We start from the raw sequence: 23733 nt of genomic DNA on the forward strand, positions 1-23733 counted from the left end.
ACAAACAGGCCTAAAGAGGTCATGAACTGGCCTGAATACAGTTTCAGCTTGGTGCTACTCTGTGTGAGTTTGTCTCTGGGCGCGAGCCTCCTTTTGTCTTTAAGGCTCATAACGTTGCATGTGGCCCCTGAATCTAGCTGGCATTGCTGTGGTTTATTATTAAGTAGCAGAGTGACAAACCACTTTTGTCCTTTTGCCCTCACTGCCCCTATGCACTCGCTAGCATATACATCCTCTGTGCTGTCGTTCCCTGTGTTTGTTTCCATGGAGTGTCACGTTTTCATATGGTGAAGGAGAGTCGGACCAAACTGCAGCGTGTCGATTGCAATCCATGTTTATTTAAACAACGTAACACGAATCAATACATGCACTACAAAACAAATAAACGAAACGAAAACCGAAAACATCCTATACTTGTGTCAACATACATCGAACAAGGACATCAAGACACTCAGGACAATCACCCACAATACAACCAAAGAATATGGCTGCCTAAATATGGTTCCCAATCAAAGACAACGATAAACACCTGCCTCTCATTGAGAACCACTTCAGACAGCCATAGACTCTCCTAGAACACCCCACTAAGCTACAATCCCACTAAGCTACACACCACATACAAAAACCCATGTCACACCCTGGCCTGACCAAATACATGAAGAAAAACACAAAATACTTCGAACAGGGCGTGACATGGAGTGCACTTTACCCTCCTTTCTCTTGCTTTTCATGCAGACCCTTGTGAAGTGATTAGCTATACCACAGGATTTACATATTTTTCCATAGGCCGGGCAGTGTTCTTTTCCTCGTCCATGAGAAATGCCACAATATCGGCATGTATTGGGGTTGTCTACTGCAGAGTTGACTGTAGTATTAGCATTAGCTGTGGCAAAGGGGAATTTCTTTACTGGCTGCCTGAATGTAGCATTGACATTGTCCGTATGTTGCCTTTCTAGCTCTATGGACCTTATCCATATATCAGTAAGCTCTGCTGCACGGCATGTCTCCACTGCCAAGGCCAGCGTCAGGTCACGTTCTCTCAGCAAACGTCTGCGGGTGCCCTCATCAGTTATGCCAAGCACAATCTTATCTCTGATCAGTTCATCTCTTAAAGCACCATAGTCACATGTAGCTGCCTTTTCCCTTACTTAACCTAGTGACAAAGCTGTCAATGGACTCCCCGTCCTCCTGTTTGCAACGACCGAAAACATAACGCTCGTAGATGACGTTCTTTGCTGGCGTAAAGGTGCTGTTAGGGTCAGGTTGTGTTTGTATACGTGTCGGCATTCAGTTCCCATTAAAGTCCTTAAAGTGGCAGCCACTACCTCATCTTCCTTTTCCAGAAGTCCCGTTGCTAGCGCATAGTCCTCCCATTCACCTCTAAACGTATCCCAGTTCGTGCTCCAATCCCCGCTGAGCGTCATAACGGCGGGAGGGGGAATGTTCGCTGCCATGTCTAACCGGTGCTAACAACACTGAAGCTAACTAGCAAACTCACTCTAGCTAAGGCCAATTCCGGGCGAAATTTTACACAAATAAGCATTTGTTTGTAAACCAGAGCAGGTGACTTTAATTTGCGGAAAGCATGGTTAGTTATCCGACTCTGACACCATGTTTGAACGTTAAATGACGAGACAGAGGCATTGATGCGAGTGACCAGTCTTGTTCAGTACATCACAACACATCCGGGTATCTCAAGCACCCCGGTAAAACACAAGAGTTGCAGTAATGAACATTTACCAACAGATGGCATCACTGTGCCATCTTACACCCATAACAGAGGCGTGCCTAAACGGTCACTTTTTCAACAGTGTGTTGAAGTGGCTGACAGCGAGCAGACTAGAAGCATGCCCCGTTATTGAGGCAGCTGGAGTTGTATAGTATTTCTCCGACCCAGACAAAAAGATGATATTGAAGTTTATCTGTGCGGTTGTTACCCGGTCGCTATTCCTCCTCATCTCTCTGATAGGAGTATGGAGGGTGGTCTGGGTTAAGAATAATGCTCTTTATTGGTTCTTGACGATCCTTTATCTTCCTCTGGTGGTCGAGATGATTTTAACCCTGAAGAGAAAACAATTACAGGATTATAAATGGTAAATCTAAATAACATAGAACTGTGAAATGACTTTTTCTTAAAGTTTAGTAGCCTTGACTGTTTGTTTTTAATACCTTTTCATGTTATCTTTCCGTGTCTCCAGGTTTTCTCCTGCCATCTTCCTGTTCCTCATCAGTATCATTCCATCTCTATGGATTCTAGAGTTACATCATCAGCAGAACAAAGCTACTGATTCCAGGGTAAGGACTTTGGTCTTCTGTTTTATTTAGGATTTTTAATCATTTATTCCTTCACTTTAGTTGTACATTTATTTGTAACTTGCATAATGAGCGGAAATCATATACTGTGTGTAAATGATGGTGAATGTAATCATGTACTGTGTGTAAATGATGGTGAATGAAATCATGTACTGTGTGTAAATGATGGTGAATGTAATCATGTACTGTGTGTAAATGATGGTGAATGTAATCTTATACTGTGTGTAAATGATGGTGAATGAAATCATGTACTCTGTGTAAATGATGGTGAATGTAATCTTATACTGTACTGTGTGTAAATGATGGTGAATGAAATCATGTACTGTGTGTAAATGATGGTGAATGTAATCATGTACTGTGTGTAAATGATGGTGAATGTAATCATGTACTGTGTGTAAATGATGGTGAATGTAATCATGTACTGTGTGTAAATGATGGTGAATGTAATCTTATACTCTGTTTAAATGATGGTGAATGTAATCATATACTGTACTCTGTGTAAATGATGGTGAATGTAATCATGTACTGTACTCTGTGTAAATGATGGTGAATGTAATCATGTACTGTGTGTAAATGATGGTGAATGTAATCTTATACTGTACTTTGTGTAAATGATGGTGAATGTAATCATGTACTCTGTGTAAATGATGGTGAATGTAATCTTATACTGTGTGCAAATGATGGTGAATGTAATCATGTACTGTGTGTAAATGATGGTGAATGTAATCTTATACTGTACTGTGTGTAAATGATGGTGAATGTAATCTTATACTGTACTTTGTGTAAATGATGGTGAATGTAATCATGTACTGTGTGTAAATGATGGTGAATGTAATCATGTACTGTACTCTGTGTAAATGATGGTGAATGTAATCATGTACTGTGTGTAAATGATGGTGAATGTAATCTTATACAGTACTTTGTGTAAATGATGGTGAATGTAATCATGTACTGTGTGTAAATTATGGTGAATGTAATCTTATACTGTACTTTGTGTAAATGATGGTGAATGTAATCATGTACTGTACTCTGTGTAAATGATGGTGAATGTAATCATGTACTGTACTCTGTGTAAATGATGGTGAATGTAGATGTGTGTAAATGATGGTGAATGTAATCATGTACTGTGTGTAAATGATGGTGAATGTAATCATATACTCTGTGTAAATGATGGTGAATGTAATCATGTACTGTGTGTAAATGATGGTGAATGTAATCATGTACTGTGTGTAAATGATGGTGAATGAAATCATGTACTCTGTGTAAATGATGGTGAATGTAATCTTATACTGTGTGTAAATGATGGTGAATGAAATCATATACTCTGTGTAAATGATGGTGAATGTAATCATGTACTGTGTGTAAATGATGGTGAATGTAATCATGTACTGTGTGTAAATGATGGTGAATGTAATCTTATACTGTGTGTAAATGATGGTGAATGAAATCATGTACTCTGTGTAAATGATGGTGAATGTAATCTTATACTGTACTGTGTGTAAATGATGGTGAATGAAATCATGTACTGTGTGTAAATGATGGTGAATGTAATCATGTACTGTGTGTAAATGATGGTGAATGTAATCATGTACTGTGTGTAAATGATGGTGAATGTAATCATGTACTGTGTGTAAATGATGGTGAATGTAATCTTATACTGTACTGTGTGTAAATGATGGTGAATGTAATCATGTACTGTGTGTAAATGATGGTGAATGTAATCTTATACTGTACTTTGTGTAAATGATGGTGAATGTAATCATGTACTCTGTGTAAATGATGGTGAATGTAATCTTATACTGTGTGCAAATGATGGTGAATGTAATCATGTACTGTGTGTAAATGATGGTGAATGTAATCTTATACTGTACTGTGTGTAAATGATGGTGAATGTAATCTTATACTGTACTTTGTGTAAATGATGGTGAATGTAATCATGTACTGTGTGTAAATGATGGTGAATGTAATCATGTACTGTGTGTAAATGATGGTGAATGTAATCATGTACTGTGTGTAAATGATGGTGAATGTAATCATGTACTGTGTGTAAATGATGGTGAATGTAATCATATACTGTGTGGAAATGATGGTGAATGTAATCATGTACTGTGTGTAAATGATGGTGAATGTAATCATGTACTGTGTGTAAATGATGGTGAATGTAATCATGTACTGTGTGTAAATGATGGTGAATGTAATCATATACTCTGTGTAAATGATGGTGAATGTAATCATGTACTGTGTGTAAATGATGGTGAATGTAATCTTATACAGTACTTTGTGTAAATGATGGTGAATGTAATCATGTACTGTGTGTAAATTATGGTGAATGTAATCTTATACTGTACTTTGTGTAAATGATGGTGAATGTAATCATGTACTGTACTCTGTGTAAATGATGGTGAATGTAATCATGTACTGTACTCTGTGTAAATGATGGTGAATGTAGATGTGTGTAAATGATGGTGAATGTAATCATGTACTGTGTGTAAATGATGGTGAATGTAATCATGTACTCTGGGTAAATGATGGTGAATGTAATCTTATACTGTGTGTAAATGATGGTGAATGAAATCATGTACTGTGTGTAAATTATGGTGAATGTAATCTTATACTGTACTTTGTGTAAATGATGGTGAATGTAATCATGTACTGTACTCTGTGTAAATGATGGTGAATGTAGATGTGTGTAAATGATGGTGAATGTAATCATGTACTGTGTGTAAATGATGGTGAATGTAATCATGTACTGTGTGTAAATGATGGTGAATGAAATCATGTACTGTACTCTGTGTAAATGATGGTGAATGTAATCATGTACTGTGTGTAAATTATGGTGAATGTAATCATGTACTGTGTGTAAATGATGGTGAATGTAATCATGTACTGTGTGTAAATGATGGTGAATGTAATCATGTACTGTGTGTAAATGATGGTGAATGTAATCATGTACTGTGTGTAAATGATGGTGAATGTAATCATGTACTGTGTGTAAATGATGGTGAATGAAATCATGTACTGTGTGTAAATGATGGTGAATGTAATCATGTACTGTGTGTAAATGATGCTGTTTCTTTTCTATTGTCCATACTGTAGGCTAGAACACATAGTATCGTATGAATTTAACTCATGTACTGTATGTCTGTTCATCCTCAGTGTGACAAACTGGATTCATCTGAAAACATAAAGAGCCTGTTAAACATGTGGAGAGGGAATTCCACCAATGGCAGCGAGACGTTACTCCAGGTGGGCAGAAGCCACAGTGTTTCCTGTGTCCTGCAGGTTTTTCCTACAGGCCTGTCGAGACAGAGGCTGCCTTTAACACCAGTTTGTTTGGTAATGCTGCTGGTGCACCTCAAAGACTTTATTGTGAGCTCAGACTTTTTATAACTAAAATAGATCTACAGAAGTTGTTTTTTAACTAAACAACCCTTAATAAAAACTATTACAAGCTTCGTCATACAGGACTTTTATTCATGTGGCAGACTGCTGCTGGCTGTAGTACCCTCCCCTGGCCTGAACTGGGCTCTCCCTTAACCTCTTAGAAAATATTCATTCATGTTTTTAAGGAGATTTTGAGATACTGATCCTTAATAATAACAACACTGGTTGGAGTTAATAACCTCTAATCAGTTATACTAACCACTATGTGTCTCTCTGGTTGGAGTTACCTAGTCATTAATAACCTCTAATCAGTTATACTAACCACTATGTGTCTCTCTGGTTGGAGTTACCTAGTCATTAATAACCTCTAATCAGTAATACTAACCACTATGTGTCTCTCTGCTTGGCCCAACAGGGCTCAGTATCTCTGTTGTCGTCAGTGTGCGCTAACGACTGGATCCTGGCCCTGCACCAGACCCTGTTGATCCTGCTGGTCATAGGGAAGTGGCTGCTCCCTGTTGCAGGAGGGGTGACCAGGGATGAACTGTCTCAGCTCCTCCTCATCTTCGTAGGCACTGCCGCTGACATCCTGGAGTTCACCTCAGAGACACTGTTGGATGTCAAGTAGGTCCCTGACCTCTAACCCCTAACCCCTAACCCCTAAACCCTAACCATAACCTGACATCCTGGAGTTCACCTCAGAGACACTGTTGGATGTCAAGTAGGTCCCTGACCCCTAACCCCTAAACCCTAACCATAACCTGACATCCTGGAGTTCACCTCAGAGACACGGTTGGATGTCAAGTAGGTCCCTGACCTCTAACCCCTAACCCCTAACCCCTAACCATAACCTGACATCCTGGAGTTCACCTCAGAGACACTGTTGGATGTCAAGTAGGTCCCTGACCTCTAACCCCTAACCCCTAACCATAACCTGACATCCTGGAGTTCACCTCAGAGACACTGTTGGATGTCAAGTAGGTCCCTGACCTCTAACCCCTAACACCTAACCATAACCTGACATCCTGGAGTTCACCTCAGAGACACTGTTGGATGTCAAGTAGGTCCCTGACCTCTAACCCCTAACCCCTAACCATAACCTGACATCCTGGAGTTCACCTCAGAGACACTGTTGGATGTCAAGTAGGTCCCTGACCTCTAACCCCTAACCCCTAAACATAACCTGACATCCTGGAGTTCACCTCAGAGACACTGTTGGATGTCAAGTAGGTCCCTGACCTCTAACCCCTAACCCCTAAACCCTAACCATAACCTGACATCCTGGAGTTCACCTCAGAGACACTGTTGGATGTCAAGTAGGTCCCTGACCTCTAACCCCTAACCATAACCTGACATCCTGGAGTTCACCTCAGAGACACTGTTGGATGTCAAGTAGGTCCCTGACCTCTAACCCCTAACCCCTAAACATAACCTGACATCCTGGAGTTCACCTCAGAGACACTGTTGGATGTCAAGTAGGTCCCTGACCTCTAACCCCTAACCCTAACCCCTAACCCCTAACCATAACCTGACATCCTGGAGTTCACCTCAGAGACACTGTTGGATGTCAAGTAGGTCCCTGACCTCTAACCCCTAACCCCTAACCATAACCTGACATCCTGGAGTTCACCTCAGAGACACGGTTGGATGTCAAGTAGGTCCCTGACCTCTAACCCCTAAACCCTAACCCCTAACCCCTAACCATAACCCCTAACCCCTAACCATAACCTGACATCCTGGAGTTCACCTCAGAGACACTGTTGGATGTCAAGTAGGTCCCTGACCTCTAACCCCTAACCCTAACCCCTAACCCCTAACCATAACCTGACATCCTGGAGTTCACCTCAGAGACACTGTTGGATGTCAAGTAGGTCCCTGACCTCTAACCCCTAAACCCTAACTATAACCTGACATCCTGGAGTTCACCTCAGAGACACTGTTGGATGTCAAGTAGGTCCCTGACCTCTAACCCCTAACCCCTAAACCCTAACCATAACCTGACATCCTGGAGTTCACCTCAGAGACACTGTTGGATGTCAAGTAGGTCCCTGACCTCTAACCCCTAAACCCTAACCATAACCTGACATCCTGGAGTTCACCTCAGAGACACTGTTGGATGTCAAGTGAGTCCCTGACCTCTAACCCCTAACCCTAACCTCTGAGATACTGTCTAATGTCAAGTGAGTCCCTTAACCCCGACCCCTAACCCTTAACCTCAGAAATACTTTCTGATGTAGATATTTTATGTCAGTAGACATTATATGTAGCCTGAGTGCCAGTCTGTTTCTGCACTCTTGGCATGACAATTCCATAATGAACAGAAACAGACTGGACCCAGGCTATAATACCATGACAATTCCATAATGAACAGAAACAGACTGGACCCAGGCTACAGTACCATGACAATTCCATAATGAACAGAAACAGACTGGACCCAGGCTACAGTACCATGACAATTCCATAATGAACAGAAACAGACTGGACTCAGGCTACAGTACCATGACAATTCCATAATGAACAGAAACAGACTGGACCCAGGCTAAAGTACCATGACAATTCCATAATGAACAGAAACAGACTGGACCCAGGCTACAGTACCATGACAATTCCATAATGAACAGAAACAGACTGGACCCAGGCTATAGTACCATGAACAGAAACAGACTGGACCCAGGCTATAGTACCATGACAATTCCATAATGAACAGAAACAGACTGGACCCAGGCTACAGTACCATGACAATTCCAATAGGAACAGAAACAGACTGGACCCAGGCTACAGTACCATGACAATTCCATAATGAACAGAAACAGACTGGACCCAGGCTACAGTACCATGACAATTCCATAATGAACAGAAACAGACTGGACCCAGGCTACAGTACCATGACAATTCCATAATGAACAGAAACAGACTGGACCCAGGCTACAGTACCATGACAATTCCATAATGAACAGAAACAGACTGGACCCAGGCTACAGTACCATGACAATTCCATAACGAACAGAAACAGACGGGACCCAGGCTACAGTACCATGACAATTCCATAATGAACAGAAACAGACTGGACCCAGGCTACAGTACCATGACCAGAAACAGACTGGACCCAGGCTATAGTACCATGACAATTCCATTAGGAACAGAAACAGACTGGACCCAGGAAACAGTACCATGACAATTCCATAATGAACAGAAACAGACTGGACCCAGGCTACAGTACCATGACAATTCCATAATGATCAGAAACAGACTGGACCCAGGCTACAGTACCATGACAATTCCATAATGAACAGAAACAGACTGGACCCAGGCTATAGTACCATGACAATTCCATAATGAACAGAAACAGACTGGACCCAGGCTACAGTACCATGACAATTCCAATAGGAACAGAAACAGACTGGACCCAGGCTACAGTACCATGACAATTCCATAATGAACAGAAACAGACTGGACCCAGGCTACAGTACCATGACAATTCCATAATGAACAGAAACAGACTGGACCCAGGCTACAGTACCATGACAATTCCATAATGAACAGAAACAGACTGGACCCAGGCTACAGTACCATGACAATTCCATAATGAACAGAAACAGACTGGACCCAGGCTACAGTACCATGACAATTCCATAACGAACAGAAACAGACGGGACCCAGGCTACAGTACCATGACAATTCCATAATGAACAGAAACAGACTGGACCCAGGCTACAGTACCATGACCAGAAACAGACTGGACCCAGGCTATAGTACCATGACAATTCCATTAGGAACAGAAACAGACTGGACCCAGGAAACAGTACCATGACAATTCCATAATGAACAGAAACAGACTGGACCCAGGCTACAGTACCATGACAATTCCATAATGATCAGAAACAGACTGGACCCAGGCTACAGTACCATGACAATTCCATAATGAACAGAAACAGACTGGACCCAGGCTATAGTACCATGACAATTCCATAATGAACAGAAACAGACTGGACCCAGGCTACAGTACCATGACAATTCCATTAGGAACAGAAACAGACTGGACCCAGGCTACAGTACCATGACAATTCCATAACGAACAGAAACAGACGGGACCCAGGCTACAGTACCATGACAATTCCATAATGAACAGAAACAGACTGGACCCAGGCTACAGTACCATGACCAGAAACAGACTGGACCCAGGCTATAGTACCATGACAATTCCATTAGGAACAGAAACAGACTGGACCCAGGAAACAGTACCATGACAATTCCATAATGAACAGAAACAGACTGGACCCAGGCTACAGTACCATGACAATTCCATAATGATCAGAAACAGACTGGACCCAGGCTACAGTACCATGACAATTCCATAATGAACAGAAACAGACTGGACCCAGGCTATAGTACCATGACAATTCCATAATGAACAGAAACAGACTGGACCCAGGCTACAGTACCATGACAATTCCATTAGGAACAGAAACAGACTGGACCCAGGCTATAGTACCATGACAATTCCAATAGGAACAGAAACAGACTGGACCCAGGCTACAGTACCATGACAATTCCATAATGAACAGAAACAGACTGGACCCAGGCTATAGTACCATGACAATTCCAATAGGAACAGAAACAGACTGGACCCAGGCTACAGTACCATGACAATTCCATAACGAACAGAAACAGACGGGACCCAGGCTACAGTACCATGACAATTCCATAATGAACAGAAACAGACTGGACTCAGGCTACAGTACCATGACCAGAAACAGACTGGACCCAGGCTATAGTACCATGACAATTCCATTAGGAACAGAAACAGACTGGACCCAGGAAACAGTACCATGACAATTCCATAATGAACAGAAACAGACTGGACCCAGGCTACAGTACCATGACAATTCCATTAGGAACAGAAACAGACTGGACCCAGGCTACAGTACCATGACCAGAAACAGACTGGACCCAGGCTACAGTACCATGACCAGAAACAGACTGGACCCAGGCTATAATACCATGACAATTCCATAATGAACAGAAACAGACTGGACCCAGGCTACAGTACCATGACAATTCCATAATGAACAGAAACAGACTGGACCCAGGCTACAGTACCATGACAATTCCATTAGGAACAGAAACAGACTGGACTCAGGCTACAGTACCATGACAATTCCATAATGAACAGAAACAGACTGGACCCAGGCTAAAGTACCATGACAATTCCATAATGAACAGAAACAGACTGGACCCAGGCTACAGTACCATGACAATTCCATAATGAACAGAAACAGACGGGACCCAGGCTATAGTACCATGAACAGAAACAGACTGGACCCAGGCTATAGTACCATGACAATTCCATAATGAACAGAAACAGACTGGACCCAGGCTATAGTACCAGTGCAGATAAACATACATGTGAATGTTTCTGCAGCTTCCCTTACCAATGTTAAACCATGTCTCCCACAGGGACAGCAGTCCCAGCATGGTGTACGTCATCCTCGGAGTCTGGACGTGGAGTATGTTCCAGTTTCCTCTCCACCTGTCAGGTACTGTGTGTTTCTATCCTGGCTCTTCTTATGGTTACGGTAACCATCATGTTATTGTACTGTTATACAGGGAATTATGGTAACCATAATGGTATTGCTGTGTTATACAGAGAATTACGGTAACCATAATGTTATTGCTCTGTTATACAGGTGATTACGGTAACCATAATGTTATTGCTGTGTTATACAGAGAATTACGGTAACCATAATGTTATTGCTCTGTTATACAGGGAATTACGGTAACCATAATGTTATTTCTGTGAAATACAGGGAATTACGGTAACCATAATGTTATTGCTCTGTTATACAGGGAATTACGGTAACCATAATGTTATTTCTGTGTTATACAGGGAATTACGGTAACCATAATGTTATTGCTCTGTTATACAGGGAATTACGGTAACCATAATGTTATTGCTCTGTTATACAGGGAATTACGGTAACCATAATGTTATTGCTGTGTTATACAGGGAATTACGGTAACCATAATGTTATTGCTGTGTTATACAGGGAATTACAGTAACCATAATGTTATTGCTGTGTTATACAGGGAATTACGGTAACCATAATGTTATTGCTGTGTTATACAGGGAATTACGGTAACCATAATGTTATTGCTCTGTTATACAGGGAATTATGGTAACCATAATGTTATTGCTGTGTTATACAGGGAATTACAGTAACCATAATGTTATTGCTCTGTTATACAGGGAATTACAGTAACCATAATGTTATTGCTGTGTTATACAGGGAATTACGGTAACCATAATATTATTGCTGTGTTATACAGGGAATTACGGTAACCATAATGTTATTGCTCTGTTATACAGGGAATTACGGTAACCATAATGTTATTGCTCTGTTATACAGGGAATTACGGTAACCATAATGTTATTGCTCTGTTATACAGGGAATTACGGTAACCATAATGTTATTGCTCTCTTATACAGGGAATTACAGTAACCATCATGTTATTGCTCTGATATACAGGGAATTACAGTAACCTTAATGGTATTGCTCTGTTATACAGGGAATTACGGTAACCATAATGTTATTGCTCTGTTCTACAGGGAATTATCAAAATCAAATCAAATCAAATTTATTTATATAGCCCCTCGTACATCAGCTGATATCTCAAAGTGCTGTACAGAAACCCAGCCTAAAACCCCAAATAGCAAGCAATGCAGGTGTAGAAGCACGGTGGCTAGGAAAAACTCCCTAGAAAGGCCAAAACCTAGGAAGAAACATAGAGAGGAACCAGGCTATGTGGGGTGGCCAGTCCTCTACTGGCTGTGCCGGGTGGAGATTATAACAGAACATGGCCAAGATGTTCAAATGTTCATAAATGACCAGCATGGTCAAATAATAATAATCACAGGCAGAACAGTTGAAACTGGAGCAGCAGCACGGCCAGGTGGACTGGGGACAGCAAGGCGTCATCATGTCAGGTAGTCCTGAGGCATGGTCCTCGGGCTCAGGTCCTCCAAGAGAGAGAAAGAAAGAGAGAAAGAGAGAATTAGAGAGAGCATACTTAAATTCACACAGGACACCGGATAAGACAGGAGAAGTACTCCAGATATAACAAACTGACCCCCGACACATAAACTACTGCAGCATAAATACTGGAGGTTGAGACAGGAGTGGTCAGGAGACACTGTGGCCCCATCCGATGACACCCCAGGACAGGGCAAAACAGGAAGGATATAACCCCACCCACTTTGCCAAAGCACAGCCCCCACACCACTAGAGGGATATCTTCAACCACCAACTTACCATCCTGAGACAAGGCCGAGTATAGCCCACAAAGATCTCCGCCACGGCACAACCCAAGGGGGGGGCGCCAACCCAGACAGGATGACCACATCAGTGAATCAACCCACTCAGGTGACGCACCCCTTCCAGGGACGGTATGAAAGAGCCCCAGTAAGCCAGTGACTCAGCCCCTGTAATAGGGTTAGAGGCAGAGAATCCTGGTGGAAAGAGGGGATTCGGCCAGGCAGATGACAGCAAGGGCGGTTCGTTGTTCCAGAGCCTTTCCGTTCACCTTCCCACTCCTGGGCCAGACTACACTCAATCATATGACCCACTGAAGAGATGAGTCTTCAATAAAGACTTAAAGGTTGAGACCGAGTTTGCGTCTCTTACATGGGTAGGCAGACCATTCCATAAAAATGGAGCTCTATAGGAGAAAGCCCTGCCTCCAGCTGTTTGCTTAGAAATTCTAGGGACAATTAGGAGGCCTGCGTCTTGTGACCGTAGCGTACGTGTAGGTATGTACGGCAGGACCAAATCAGAGAGATAGGTAGGAGCAAGCCCATGTAATGCTTTGTAGGTTAGCAGTAAAACCTAGAAATCAGCCCTTGCCTTAACAGGAAGCCAGTGTAGAGACGCTAGCACTGGAGTAATATGATCAAATTTTTTGGTTCTAGTCAGGATTCTAGCAGCCGTATTTAGCACTAACTGAAGTTTATTTAGTGCTTTATCCGGGTAGCTGGAAAGTAGAGCATTGCAGTAGTCTAACCTGGAAGTGACAAAAGCATGGATGAATTTTTCTGCATAATTTTTGGACAGAAAGTTTCTGATTTTTGCAATGTTACGTAGATGGAAAAAAGCTGTCCTTAAAATGGTCTTGATATGTTCTTCAAAAGAGAGATCAGGGTCCAGAGTAACGCCGAGGTCCTTCACAGTTTTATTTGAGACGACTGTACAACCAGTAAGATTAATTGTCAGATTCAACAGAAGATCTCTTTGTTTCTTGGGACCTAGAACAAGCATCTCTGTTTTGTCCGAGTTTAGTAGTAGAAAGTTTGCAGCCATCCACTTCCTTATTTATGTCTGAAACACATGCTTCTAGCGAGGGCAATTTTGGGGCTTCACCATGTTCATGGTGAATTATGGTAACCATAATGTTATTGCTCTGTTATACAGGTGATTACGGTAACCATAATGTTATTGCTCTGTTATACAGGTGATTACGGTAACCATAATGTTATTGCTCTGTTATACAGGTGATTACGGTAACCATGATGTTATTTTTTAAAACATTTTTATTTCACCTTTATTTAACCAGGTAGGCTAGTTGAGAACAAGTTCTCATTTGCAACTGCAACCTGGCCAAGATAAAGCAAAGCAGTTTGACACAAACAACAACACAGAGTTACACATGGAATAAACAAACATACAGTCAATAATACAGTACAAAAATCTATATACAGCATGTGCAAATGAGGTAAGATTAGGGAGGTAAGGCAATAAATAGGCCATGGTGGCGAAGTAATTACAATATAGAAATTAAACACTGGAATGGTAGGATGTGCAGAAGATGAATGTGCAAGTAGAGATAATGGGGTGTAAAGGAGAAAGATAAATAAATAAATACAGTATGGGGATGAGGTAGATTGGAAGGGCTATTTACAGATAAGCTACGTACATGTGCAGGGAACTGTGAGCTGCTCTGACAGCTGGCGCTTAAAGTCAGTGAGGGAGGTAAGAGTGTCATGTTTGTCATTTATTGTCATGTCTTGTCCCTGTGCTCCCCATGCTATTCGTTTCCCTCTGCTGGTCTTGTTTGGTTCTATCCCTCTCTCTCCCCCTCCCTCTCTCACTCTCTCGCTCTCTCTTCTCTCTGTCGTTCCGTTCCTGCTCCCAGCTGTTCCTATTCCCCTAATCATCATTTAGTCTTCCCACACCTGTTCCCGATCCTTTCCCCTGATTAGAGTCCCTATTTATTCCTTTATGATCCGTTCCTGTCCCGTCGGTTCCTTGTATTGTATTCACCATGCCGTGATTGCGTTTCGCCCTGTCCTGTCGTGTTTTTGCCGTGATTGTGTATCACCCTGTCCTGTCGTGTTTTGTGCCTTCATCAGATGCTGCGTGTGAGCAGGTGTCTCAGTCGACTACGGCCTGCGCCTACCCGGCGACCTGCAGTCTGTGGCCGCTTCTCCAGTTGTTTCCCCTCTACAAGTCTAGAGGAATTCTGTTATTCCGTTTTGGACTTTAATAAACTCTGTTTCTGTTAAGTCGCTTTTGGGTCCTCTTTTACCTGCATGACAGAAGGAACCGACCAAGGAATGGACCCAGCGACTTCAGACGCTCGTTACACTGCCGTCGAGATCCAAGGAGCCATGCTCGGCAGACACGAGCAGGAATTGTCTGCTGCTCGCCATGCCGTGGAGAACCTGGCCGCTCAGGTTTCCGACCTCTCTGGACAGTTCCAGAGTCTACGTCTCGTGCCACCTGTTACTCCCTGGCCTGCCGAGCCTCCAGAACCCAGGGTTAATAACCCACCTTGCTACTCCGGGCAGCCCACTGAGTGCCGCTCCTTTCTCACGCAGTGTGAGATTGTGTTCTCTCTCCAACCCCACACATACTCTAGAGAGAGAGCTCGGGTTGCTTACGTCATTTCACTCCTTACTGGCCGGGCTCGAGAATGGGGCACAGCTATCTGGGAGGCAAGGGCTGATTGCTCTAACAAATTCCAGAGCTTTAAAGAGGAGATGATTCGGGTTTTTGACCGTTCAGTTTTTGGTGGGGAGGCTTCTAGGGCCCTGGCTTCCTTATGCCAAGGTGAACGGTCCATAACGGATTATTCCATTGAGTTTCGCACTCTTGCTGCCTCTAGTGAGTGGAACGAGCCGGCGCTGCTCGCTCGTTTTCTGGAGGGACTCCACGCAGTGGTTAAGGATGAGATTCTCTCCCGGGAGGTTCCTTCAGATGTGGACTCTTTGATTGCTCTCGCCATCCGCATAGAACGACGGGTAGATCTTCGTCACCGGGCTCGTGGAAGAGAGCTCGCATCAACGGTGTTTCCCTGCTCCGCATCGCAACCATCTCCCTCCTCTGGCTTTGAGACTGAGCCCATGCAGCTGGGAGGGATTCGCATCATCTCGAATAAGGAGAGGGAACGGAGGATCACCAACCGCCTGTGCCTCTATTGCGGAGTTGCTGGACATTTTGTTAATTCATGTCCAGTAAGAGGCCAGAGCCCATCAGTAAGCGGAGGGCTACTGGTGAGCGCTACTACTCAGGTCCCTTCATCTAGATCTTGTACTACTATGTCGGTCCATCTACGCTGGACCGGTTCGGGTGCTACATGCAGTGCTTTGATTGACTCTGGGGCTGAGGGTTGTTTCATGGACGAAGCATGGGCTCGGAAACATAACATTCCTTTCAGACCGTTAGACAGGCCTACGCCCATGTTTGCCTTAGATGGTAGTCATCTTCCCAGTATCAAATTTGAGACACTACCTTTAACTCTCACAGTATCTGGTAACCACAGTGAGACTATTTCTTTTTTGATTTTCCGTTCACCGTTTACACCTGTTGTTTTGGGTCACCCCTGGCTTGTATGTCATAATCCTTCTATTAATTGGTCTAGTAATTCTATCCTATCCTGGAACGTTTCTTGTCATGTGAAGTGTTTAATGTCTGCCATCCCTCCCATTTCTTCTGTCCCTACTTCTCAGGAGGAACCTGGCGATTTGACAGGAGTGCCGGAGGAATATCATGATCTGCGCACGGTCTTCAGTCGGTCCCGAGCCAACTCCCTTCCTCCTCACCGGTCGTATGATTGTAGTATTGATCTCCTTCCGGGGACCACTCCTCCTCGAGGTAGACTATACTCTCTGTCGGCTCCCGAACGTAAGGCTCTCGAGGATTATTTGTCTGTGTCTCTTGACGCCGGTACCATAGTGCCTTCTTCTTCTCCGGCCGGGGCGGGGTTCTTTTTGTTAAAAAGAAGGACGGTACTCTGCGCCCCTGCGTGGATTATCGAGGGCTGAATGACATAACGGTTAAGAATCGTTATCCGCTTCCCCCTTATGTCATCAGCCTTCGAGATTCTGCAGGGAGCCAGGTGCTTTACTAAGTTGGACCTTCGTAACGCTTACCATCTCGTGCGCATCAGAGAGGGGGACGAGTGGAAAACGGCGTTTAACACTCCGTTAGGGCATTTTGAGTACCGGGTTCTGCCGTTCGGTCTCGCCAATGCGCCAGCTGTTTTTCAGGCATTAGTTAATGATGTTCTGAGAGACATGCTGAACATTTTTGTTTTTGTCTATCTTGACGATATCCTGATTTTTTCTCCGTCACTCGAGATTCATGTTCAGCACGTTCGACGTGTTCTACAGCGCCTTTTAGAGAATTGTCTCTACGTAAAGGCTGAGAAGTGCTCTTTTCATGTCTCCTCCGTTACTTTTCTCGGTTCCGTTATTTCCGCTGAAGGCATTCAGATGGATTCCGCTAAGGTCCAAGCTGTCAGTGATTGGCCCGTTCCAAGGTCACGTGTCGAGTTGCAGCGCTTTTTAGGTTTCGCTAATTTCTATCGGCGTTTCATTCGTAATTTCGGTCAAGTTGCTGCCCCTCTCACAGCTCTTACTTCTGTCAAGACGTGTTTTAAGTGGTCCGGTTCCGCCCAGGGAGCTTTTGATCTTCTAAAAGAACGTTTTACGTCCGCTCCTATCCTCGTTACTCCTGACGTCACTAGACAATTCATTGTCGAGGTTGACGCTTCAGAGGTAGGCGTGGGAGCCATCCTATCCCAGCGCTTCCAGTCTGACGATAAGGTTCATCCTTGCGCTTATTTTTCTCATCGCCTGTCGCCATCTGAGCGCAACTATGATGTGGGTAACCGTGAACTGCTCGCCATCCGCTTAGCCCTAGGCGAATGGCGACAGTGGTTGGAGGGGGCGACCGTTCCTTTTGTCGTTTGGACAGACCATAAGAACCTTGAGTACATCCGTTCTGCCAAACGACTTAATGCCCGTCAAGCTCGTTGGGCGTTGTTTTTCGCTCGTTTCGAGTTTGTGATTTCTTACCGTCCGGGTAGCAAGAACACCAAGCCTGATGCCTTATCCCGTCTGTTTAGTTCTTCTGTGGCTTCTACTGATCCCGAGGGGATTCTTCCTTATGGGCGTGTTGTCGGGTTAACAGTCTGGGGAATTGAAAGACAGGTTAAGCAAGCACTCACGCACACTGCGTCGCCGCGCGCTTGTCCTAGTAACCTCCTTTTCGTTCCTGTTTCCACTCGTCTGGCTGTTCTTCAGTGGGCTCACTCTGCCAAGTTAGCTGGTCATCCCGGTGTTCGAGGCACTCTTGCGTCTATTCGCCAGCGCTTTTGGTGGCCGACTCAGGAGCGTGACACGCGCCGTTTCGTGGCTGCTTGTTCGGACTGCGCGCAGACTAAGTCGGGTAACTCTCCTCCTGCCGGTCGTCTCAGACCGCTCCCCATTCCTTCTCGACCATGGTCTCACATTGCCTTAGACTTCATTACCGGTCTGCCTTTGTCTGCGGGGAAGACTGTGATTCTGACGGTTGTCGATAGGTTCTCTAAGGCGGCACATTTCATTCCCCTCGCTAAACTTCCTTCCGCTAAGGAGACGGCACAAATCATTATTGAGAATGTATTCAGAATTCATGGCCTCCCGTTAGACGCCGTTTCAGACAGAGGCCCGCAATTCACGTCACAGTTTTGGAGGGAGTTCTGTCGTTTGATTGGTGCGTCCGTCAGTCTCTCTTCCGGGTTTCATCCCCAGTCTAACGGTCAAGCAGAGAGGGCCAATCAGACGATTGGTCGCATACTACGCAGCCTTTCTTTCAGAAACCCTGCGTCTTGGGCAGAACAGCTCCCCTGGGCAGAATACGCTCACAATTCGCTTCCTTCGTCTGCTACCGGGTTATCTCCGTTTCAGAGTAGTCTGGGTTACCAGCCTCCTCTGTTCTCATCCCAGCTTGCCGAGTCCAGCGTTCCCTCCGCTCAAGCGTTTGTCCAACGTTGTGAGCGCACCTGGAGGAGGGTGAGGTCTGCACTTTGCCGTTACAGGGCACAGACGGTGAGAGCCGCCAATAAACGCAGGATTAAGAGTCCAAGGTATTGTTGCGGCCAGAGAGTGTGGCTTTCCACTCGCAACCTTCCTCTTACGACAGCTTCTCGTAAGTTGACTCCGCGGTTCATTGGTCCGTTCCGTGTCTCCCAGGTCGTCAATCCTGTCGCTGTGCGACTGCTTCTTCCGCGACATCTTCGTCGCGTCCATCCTGTCTTCCATGTCTCCTGTGTTAAGCCCTTTCTTCGCACCCCGTTCGTCTTCCCTCCCCCTCCCGTCCTTGTCGAGAGCGCACCTATTTACAAGGTACATAAGATTATGGACATGCGTTCTCGGGGACGGGGTCACCAATACCTAGTGGATTGGGAGGGTTACGGTCCTGAGGAGAGGAGTTGGGTTCCGTCTCGGGACGTGCTGGACCGTTCGCTCATCGATGATTTCCTCCGTTGCCGCCAGGATTCCTCCTCGAGTGCGCCAGGAGGCGCTCGGTGAGTGGGGGTACTGTCATGTTTGTCATTTATTGTCATGTCTTGTCCCTGTGCTCCCCATGCTATTCGTTTCCCTCTGCTGGTCTTGTTTGGTTCTATCCCTCTCTCTCCCCCTCCCTCTCTCACTCTCTCGCTCTCTCTTCTCTCTGTCGTTCCGTTCCTGCTCCCAGCTGTTCCTATTCCCCTAATCATCATTTAGTCTTCCCACACCTGTTCCCGATCCTTTCCCCTGATTAGAGTCCCTATTTATTCCTTTATGATCCGTTCCTGTCCCGTCGGTTCCTTGTATTGTATTCACCATGCCGTGATTGCGTTTCGCCCTGTCCTGTCGTGTTTTTGCCGTGATTGTGTATCACCCTGTCCTGTCGTGTTTTGTGCCTTCATCAGATGCTGCGTGTGAGCAGGTGTCTCAGTCGACTACGGCCTGCGCCTACCCGAAGCGACCTGCAGTCTGTGGCCGCTTCTCCAGTTGTTTCCCCTCTACAAGTCTAGAGGAATTCTGTTATTCCGTTTTGGACTTTAATAAACTCTGTTTCTGTTAAGTCGCTTTTGGGTCCTCTTTTACCTGCATGACAAAGAGTCTCCAGCTTCAGATTTTGCAGTTCGTTCCAGTCATTGGCAGCAGAGAACTGGAAGGAGAGGCGGCCAAAGGAAGAATTGGCTTTGGGGGTGACCAGGGAGATATACCTGCTGGAGCACGTGCTATGGGTGGGTGCTGCTATGGTGACCAGTGAGCTCAGATAAGGTGGTGCTTTAGCTAGCAGAGACTTGTAGATGACCTGGAGCCAGTGGGTTTGGCGACGAGTATGTAGTGAGGGCCAGCCAACGAGAGCATACAGGTCGCAGTGGTGGGTAGTATATGAGGCTTTGGTGACAAAACGGATGGCACTGTGATAGACTGCATCCAATTTGCTGAGTAGAGTATTGGAGGCTATTTTGTAAATGAGTCGAAAGCCTTGGCCAGGTTGATGAATACGGCTGCACAGTAATGTCTCTTATCGATGGCGGTTCTGATATCTTTTAGTACCTTGAGTGTGGCTGAGGTGCACCCATGACCAGCTCTGAAACCAGATTGCATAGCGGAGAAGGTACAGTGAGATTCGAAATGGTCAGTAATCTGTTTGTTAACTTGGCTTTCAAAGACCTTAGAAAGGCAGGGTAGAATAGATATAGGTCAGTAGCAGTTTGTGTCTAGAGCGTCTCCCCCTTTTGAAGAGGAGGATGACCACGGAAGTTTTCCAATCTTTGGGAATCTCACACGATACGAAAGAGAGGTTGAACAGGCTAGTAATAGGGGTTGCAACAATTTCGGCAGATAATTTTAGAATGAGGGGGTCCAGATTGTCTAGCCCGGCTGATTTGTAGGGGTCCAGATTTTGCAGCTCTTTCAGAACATCAGCTGACTGGATTTGGGAGAAGGAGAAATGGGGAAGGCTTGGGCGAGTTGCTGTTGGGGGTGCAGTGCTGTTGACCGGGGTAGGAGTAGCCAGGTGGAAAGCATGGCCAGCCGTAGAGAAATGCATATTGAAATTCTCAATTATGGTGGATTTATCGGTGGTGACAGTGTTTCCTATCTTCAGTGCAGTGGGCAGCTGGGAGGAGGTGTTCTTATTCTCCATGGACTTTACAGTGTTTCCTAGCCTCAGTGCAGTGGGCAGCTGGGAGGAGATGCTCTTATTCTCCAGAACTTTTTTGAGTTTGTGCTACAGAATACAAATTTCTGCTTGTAATGTTATACAGGGAATTATGGTAATGGAAATATTTTCCACCAGAATTTCTTGGGACCCAACTGCAAATATATTTATATTTATTTTATTCAGTCAGTATTTATGTATGTGGCGATATTTAGACACAGATTCTGGATTTCAATGTCACTAACTTATCCCACATGACCAGCTGACCAATGTCTCTTCTATCCCCAGTGTCTACCTCCAGACCTGATGAATATTCAGAGGGGGACCAGGGTGTGTCTCTGCTGGCCAGACTAAGGACAGATATCTGGAGCATGGTGGAGAGCCTCTTCGTTCAGGACGGACCCTTCCTGGTGGTCCGCCTCACCCTCATCCTCTACTTCCAGGTCATACACCAGATGCTCATCTTCTTCGCCATCAAGAACTTCCTGGTGGTCATTCTGAACTTCTACCGTCTGTTTGCCATCTACTGCGACTACAAGGCTTCAGGTTGATCTGGGGTTATTGTCACGACTTCCTCAGAAGTCGGTCCCTCTCCTTGTTCGGGCGACGTTCGGCGATCGACGTCACTGGTCTTCTAGCCATCGCCGATCCATTTTCCATTTGTTTTTTGTCTTGTCTTTCCACACACCTGGTTTCAATTCCACTACATTACATGTTGTTTATTTAACCCTCTGTTCCCCCCATGTCCTTGTCCGGGATTATGTTTGTATGTGCTTGTGCACGTTATGCTGGTGTGCGGCGGGTTTTTGTACCATTTATTGATTGTTCTGTTTTTATGAATAAACTGCGCCGTTGGAAACACTGTTTTTGCTCTCCTGCGAACTGATAAATATCTCTGGGTTAGGGTGGTAGAGGGCTGACAGCAGAGGTGTCTGTCTGAACTGATAAATATCTCTGGGTTAGGGTGGTAGAGGGCTGACAGCAGAGGTGTCTGTCTGAACTGATAAATATCTCTGGGTTAGGGTGGTAGAGGGCTGACAGCAGAGGTGTCTGAACTGATAAATATCTCTGGGTTAGGGTGGTAGAGGGCTGACAGCAGAGGTGTCTGTCTGAACTGATAAATATCTCTGGGTTAGGGTGGTAGAGGGCTGACAGCAGAGGTGTCTGTCTGAACTGATAAATATCTCTGGGTTAGGGTGGTAGAGGGCTGACAGCAGAGGTGTCTGTCTGGATTTTTAACAGTCACAGCTACTGACAAATTATGAACATAAGATTGTTCATGTTTGTTTGATCTCTCTGGGCGCTTCCCCTTTAATGCCCAATTAAATAGTGCTTCTCCTTCCAATAGGGCGCTTCACCTTTAATTCCCAATTAAATAGTGCTTCTCCTTCCAATAGGGCGCTTCCCAATTTAATTCCCAATTTAAATAGTGCTTCTCCTTCCAATCCCCTTTAATTCCCAATTTAAGAGTGCTTCTTCCAATAGGGGCGCTTCACCTTTAATTCCCAATTAAATAGTGCTTCTCCTTTCCCAATTAAATAGTGCTTCTCCTTCCAATAGGGCGCTTCCCCTTTAATTCCCAATTAAATAGTGCTTCTCCTTCCAATAGGGCGCTTCACCTTTAATTCCCAATTAAATAATTCCCAATTTAAGAGTGCTTCTCCTTCCAATAGGGCGCTTCACCTTTAATTCCCAATTAAATAGTGCTTCTCCTTCCAATAGGGCGCTTCCCCTTTAATTCCCAATTAAATAATGCTTCTCCTTCCAATAGGGCGCTTCCCCTTTAATTCCCAATTAAATAGCGCAATAGGGAGCTTCCCCTTTAATGCCCAATTAAATAATGCTTCTCCTTCCAATAGGGCGCTTCCCCTTTAATTCCCAATTAAATAATGCTTCTCCTTCCAATAGGGAGCTTCCCCTTTAATTCCCAATTTAATAATGCTTCTCCTTCCAATAGGGCGCTTCCCCTTTAATTCCCAATTAAATAGTGCTTCTCCTTCCAATAGGGAGCTTCCCCTTTAATGCCCAATTAAATAATGCTTCTCCTTCCAATAGGGCGCTTCCCCTTTAATTCCCAATTAAATAATGCTTCTCCTTCCAATAGGGAGCTTTCCCTTTAATTCCCAATTAAATAATGCTTCTCCTTCCAATAGGGCGCTTCCCCTTTAATTCCCAATTAAATTTCCAGCATCAGCTGCGCAAAAGTGGGGTTGTGATGGAGACGTGAATCAGGATGTGTTCAACCCCCAGTGCTGAAGCTTCTCTCTTCCGTTTATTTTGTTGCATTTAAAAGTGTGTTTGTAGCCTAATAACAAGTTTACCCAGGATAGTATCCACTCTTTGCGTCCGTTGGACTACAACTCTCCGTTGTTCTTCGTGGCCTTGTTTGACTGGCTACAACCTTTTTGTATGTGGTATTTAATTTGTTTTGATGTATACTGTGATGATTTATGTAGTTAGTTGTAGTTGAGGACTTATTAAGAGTTGATACGCTTCATAGTTGTGTGGTAAAATAATTTGTTATATTGATTGTATGATTAATACTGGGCTTTGGCTA

The 23733-nt window shown here is 44.5% G+C and overlaps 1 protein-coding gene across 1 annotated transcript; it reads left to right on the top strand.

The window, feature by feature from the left end:
- The first annotated feature begins 1844 nt into the window (after positions 1-1844).
- Positions 1845-22069, top strand: LOC124023333 (transmembrane protein 26-like). The gene is made up of 6 exons (XM_046337847.1): positions 1845-2093; positions 2199-2295; positions 5470-5559; positions 6113-6321; positions 11155-11234; positions 21465-22069. The coding sequence occupies exons 1-6, from the start codon at positions 1906-1908 to the stop codon at positions 21725-21727; spliced, it is 927 nt and encodes a 308-aa protein (XP_046193803.1). The 5' UTR covers positions 1845-1905; the 3' UTR covers positions 21728-22069.
- Positions 22070-23733: the final 1664 nt, after the last annotated feature.

Source organism: Oncorhynchus gorbuscha, unplaced genomic scaffold (assembly GCF_021184085.1).
Source record: "Oncorhynchus gorbuscha isolate QuinsamMale2020 ecotype Even-year unplaced genomic scaffold, OgorEven_v1.0 Un_scaffold_1595, whole genome shotgun sequence".
Lineage (NCBI taxonomy): Eukaryota > Metazoa > Chordata > Actinopteri > Salmoniformes > Salmonidae > Oncorhynchus > Oncorhynchus gorbuscha.

Coding starts and splice junctions, on each gene's coding strand:
- LOC124023333 (XM_046337847.1), top strand. CDS start 1,906: ATGATATTGAAGTTTATCTGTGCGGTTGTTACCCGGTCGCTATTCCTC. Junction 6,322..11,154: donor GAGACACTGTTGGATGTCAA/GTAGGTCCCTGA, acceptor TGTCTCCCACAG/GGACAGCAGTCCCAGCATGG. Junction 11,235..21,464: donor GTTTCCTCTCCACCTGTCAG/GTACTGTGTGTT, acceptor TTCTATCCCCAG/TGTCTACCTCCAGACCTGAT.